Source organism: Monoraphidium neglectum (assembly GCF_000611645.1).
Source record: "Monoraphidium neglectum strain SAG 48.87 unplaced genomic scaffold scaffold04729, whole genome shotgun sequence".
NCBI classification, from domain to species: Eukaryota; Viridiplantae; Chlorophyta; class Chlorophyceae; order Sphaeropleales; family Selenastraceae; genus Monoraphidium; species Monoraphidium neglectum.
In genome coordinates this window covers 1-4,048 of record NW_014008900.1, presented here as the reverse complement: position 1 = coordinate 4,048, position 4,048 = coordinate 1, and the positions used below count along the sequence as shown (strand labels likewise).

Here is a 4,048-nt window from a genome sequence, read left to right as displayed (position 1 = left end):
CTGCTTGACCTGGAGGGCAGCAGCCTGACGCCCATCCTGGTGTCACTGGTGAAGAAGGACGCGTCCATGCTCGACGCATTCGGCAAGGTGCAGAGACGGGCCGCCCGCCTTTCGACCTGGAGCGCGCAACAAGCCAGCGTCCGCATCCACAACGCCAGCCTTCCTTGTTTTTAGCATCGATTCGCTGCCTCAGCGTCATGTTGCACCACCCCGCCTGCCTCCCTTGCCACCACGCCTCAACGCCTCCACCTTCGAACACCCCTGGGGCGCTACGAGGGCATTGCCACCCCCTGGCCCCAGGCGCCTCACCCTTCCGCCCCACTCGTTCACCCCGTGGTCCCCTCTTGGCGCCTGCAAAAACAGTTCTCGTCGTCTACTTGCGGCACCCTCCATGCCAGAGGCCGTCCCTCAATCAGCCCCCCACCTGCCCATAATCCCCTTTACACAACCCCCCAGGGCGCCAGCGAGGACATCCTCAGCGCCAAGAACGCCCTCTACCAGCACCTCACGTGGGACCCCTCCAAGAACGTGTCGCTCTGCCCCAAGCTCGCGCCCCCGCTGGCGACGCCCGTCGTCATGTCCCCGCCGCCGTCGCCGCGGCCCGGCCACGAGAGTGAGTCGCCCGCCCGCCCCAGCCGCCGCGCGTGGCCCCCGTCCAGACGTGGGTTTGGGCCGCGTCGGGCTATTCACATTGCGTGCGCACGCGCCTTACTTTTGTGCGCCGGCGGCGAGGCTGGCGGGTGCCGGGGAGGACAACCCCAAATTTCTCATCCAATCTCATCGATCGACGGGCAGTGGCCCGGCTGACGACTCACTTGTGTCATGCTAATCTGAGGCACCCTCTACACGCCGTGTCCGCCGACGCCCAACACACACTTTTTCCTTGATCGCAGCATGCTGCAAACCCACATTCTCATGCCCAACGCGTCTCCCACTCCCTGCAACCCCGACGCACGTCAGGCGGCTGCGTCTCGCCGCAGCCGTTCAGCTCCAGCAGCGCCGCCGCGGCCGCGGCGGCCGCCGCGCGGCGCTTCAGCTTCTCCGGCGCCGGCCCCGCCGCGGCGCGCGCCAGCACCGGCGCGGGGGCGCTGTCTGACAGCGGCGCCGGCAGGTGCGCCGGCGGCGCGCGGCGCCACCTGCACGCAAACCATACCTGAGTTCCTTTTGCCCCAGCGTGTCCGTGGCATGTGTTATGGCACGCGGCAAACGCCAGCATGGCGCTCCACGCCTCCCACGCCCTCACCGCTCGCGACCAAGGAACGCTGCCGCAACCGCCTCCGCAGGAGCGACGCGGGCGCCACGACTCTGCTGCCCGCGGCGGCGTCCGCGCCGCAGCAGGGCGGGAGCTACCCCGCTTCCAACGGCAGCAGCAGCCCCGGCCCCGAGCCGCGGCTGGCCGGCGCCCTCAACCTGGCGCGCGGCGACAAGTGAGATCCGGGGACCTGGGGGTTTGGGAAGGGCAATTGCTGGGGGCGCCGCTGCTTTCTTGGGTGTGCCGCGCCGTGCTGCAGCCATCCTGCGGCATCAAGCCCTTGCCAACCAGCAATGAAGATGCCGTATGCACCACCTGGAAAGGATTTGCTTTCTCACAACCACACTACCGCCCCCTTTGCTTCGACGCGGCCCCAGGGACCGCATCATCGACGCCGCCACCGCCAGCGGCGCCACCCTCCACCAGATGGCCACCGTCGCGGCCGCCATGCTGGCCGGCGGCGGCGGCCCCGACGCGGGCGCAGAGGCGCGGCGCGCGGCGGACGCGCGCGCGGCGGCGGTGGCGGCCATTAGGCTCATGCCGGAGCGGCCGCTGGAGCTCCTGCACAGGATGGTGGAGCTGATGCGGGTGAGGGCGCCAGTGACTGACAGGCCGCGGCGGTGGTGTGTGTGTGTGTTTTTGAATGGGGGGCGTTTTGGTGAAATGACAGTGTCGGACGCCTGCTTGATTGTTGAAGCACGGGCGATTGAGCGCATGGGTGTGCAGTGAGGAACCCCGTCAGGTCGGCTGCAGGACACGCATACTTGACCGCCTTTGGGGCAACGGTGCAGTGGAGCAGCGCGCCGCCACGCCTCAAGTCGCGCTGTCGGCGCCCCCTCGGTGGCTACAGCCGGCGCCCGGCATGCAGTCGCACCCGGGTGGGACAGTGTATGCGTCAGCAATTGCGCTGCCCGTCAACAAACATTCTTAACCCCAATCCCAGATACTGGTTGATCTGCTGAGGGAGAAGTGCCTGGAGGAGAGGGGCGAGGCCGCCGCGGCCGCGGCCGCCGCCGCCTCCGCCGCCCCCAACAGCACCGCCGCGGCGCTCGCCACCGCGGCGGCCCCCGCGGGCGCCGCTGGCGGCAGCGGCAACGGCGGGAACGGCGGCGGCAGCGCCAGCCAGGCGCCGGAGGAGTGGACCCTGGACCCCGCGCGGCCGTGCGGGGGCGAGCGGCCGCTGCTGATGTTTGACCGGTGGCGGAAGCTTCTCAGGTCCTTCTACTCCGAAAAGAAGGGCACGTTCGACATCTCAAAGGTGCGCTCCCCCTGCAGTCGTATACAAGCATAACATGGGGCTGTGTTTATAGGCGGAACTTGGGCAGAGGCAGCCCCGGCTTGGCCCCAGACAACCGTCCACGCGGCATGCCACATTCACGCGAGCACGCGCCACGAAGCGGCCTGGCCCCCTGGTTCTACACACCCCTCGGCGCGGCATAACGCATTCGCGCAAGCACGCGATCGAGTCGGTGAGCCTCAACCTGTTGACGGCGGGCGTTTGTCGCCCATCTGTCGCCCGCTGAATTTGAATTTCTGTGCAGGTTCCGGACATCTACGACAGCGCCAAGTACGACGCCATCCACAACGGGCACCTGGCGCTGGCCCCCCTGCAGGTTCGTGCCGCAGACCCTAAGCTCTCCTCTCGTGTGCGTCAGCACTTTAAGTTCTCATAGGAAGCTGCCCGTCAACTCTTGAAACAGACTATCAGATTCGCAAGCCAGGCTGCGTGCTGGCCCTGTCACTAGCCAGCTTCTCATTCGCACTCTGACGAAGTGCCCTCTTGCCCTTTCAATTTCGACCCATCTGCACCGTCATGGTCACCCACGCACACCAGTTTCAAACCCTTACTCACCCTGACTCACCCAACCCTCACTTTTCAAACCCACCCCACGCAGGAGCTGTACGCCAAGGCGCGTCAGCTGGCGGCCTGCGTGGTGCCGCACGAGTACGGCCTGGAAGCCGAGCAGAAGCTGCGCATCGGGTCCAAGATCGCGGCGGAGCTGCTCACCAAGCTGCTCATGGACCTGGCCTCCATGCAGGTGCGTTGGAAATCGCAAGACAAGGTCCTGGGAGGATGTCGGTGGGCGAGGCGCGGCTGTTGACCTCGGTCAACGACAGGGAGGCGCTCGGATTACCTGCACGTATGTCTGCTTTGTGGGGCCACGTGAATGGCGCTTCGCACCTTGAGATGCCGTGCACAGGGATCGAACTTGAGCTCGGCCCCTTGGCCGGCACTGCGGTTTGCAAGGTGGGCTTTGCCGTGCAAAGATGACTGCCCACCACTAACCCCGTACCACCACCACCACCACCAGTACTACCTGATCACCCACCAACGTGTCCTGCGACACCACTCACCCGCCGGCCTCCCCTCCTCCCACCCACCCAGGACGAGTCCATGGCGACGGCGGCCATGGAGCGCGACATGGCGGCCGCGCGCGGCGGCGCCGGCAGCGCCGGCAGCGGCGGCGGCGGGCGCGGCGGCCGGCGCTCAGTGGTGAGCCGCGGTCGCGCGATTGCACGGATGTCCACAATTTCAGCAGACTGTGGGCTAGCGCTGCATTGCCACCTGTTTTGCTGGATGAGCCAATGTGCTGGGGCGCTCCCTGGCAGTCGTGCTGCCTCCGCTCCTTCCCGCCCAGCGATCCTCAAGAGTACCCACCCTCTCTCCTCCATCACCATCACTGCTTCCCAGGAGTTTTACGACGACGCTTTCGACTCTGAGTTTGGGAAGATGTCGGTCGAGGACTCACGCATGCGCCCCTTTGGCAGCGGCGGCCGCCCCCCTGGCGCGCCCCC

At 67.0% G+C, this 4,048-nt stretch overlaps 1 protein-coding gene across 1 annotated transcript; it reads left to right on the top strand.

Annotated features, from left to right (window-relative positions):
- Positions 1–66: 66 nt before the first annotated feature.
- Positions 67–3,804, top strand: MNEG_14741 (inositolhexakisphosphate/diphosphoinositol-pentakisphosphatekinase; the record flags this gene model as incomplete). Its single annotated transcript, XM_014036788.1, has 10 exons — positions 67–87; positions 457–613; positions 961–1,111; positions 1,284–1,427; positions 1,630–1,840; positions 2,196–2,510; positions 2,794–2,865; positions 3,148–3,291; positions 3,639–3,746; positions 3,793–3,804. 10 exons carry the CDS (start codon positions 67–69, stop codon positions 3,802–3,804), a joined length of 1,335 nt encoding a protein of 444 aa, XP_013892242.1.
- Positions 3,805–4,048: the final 244 nt, after the last annotated feature.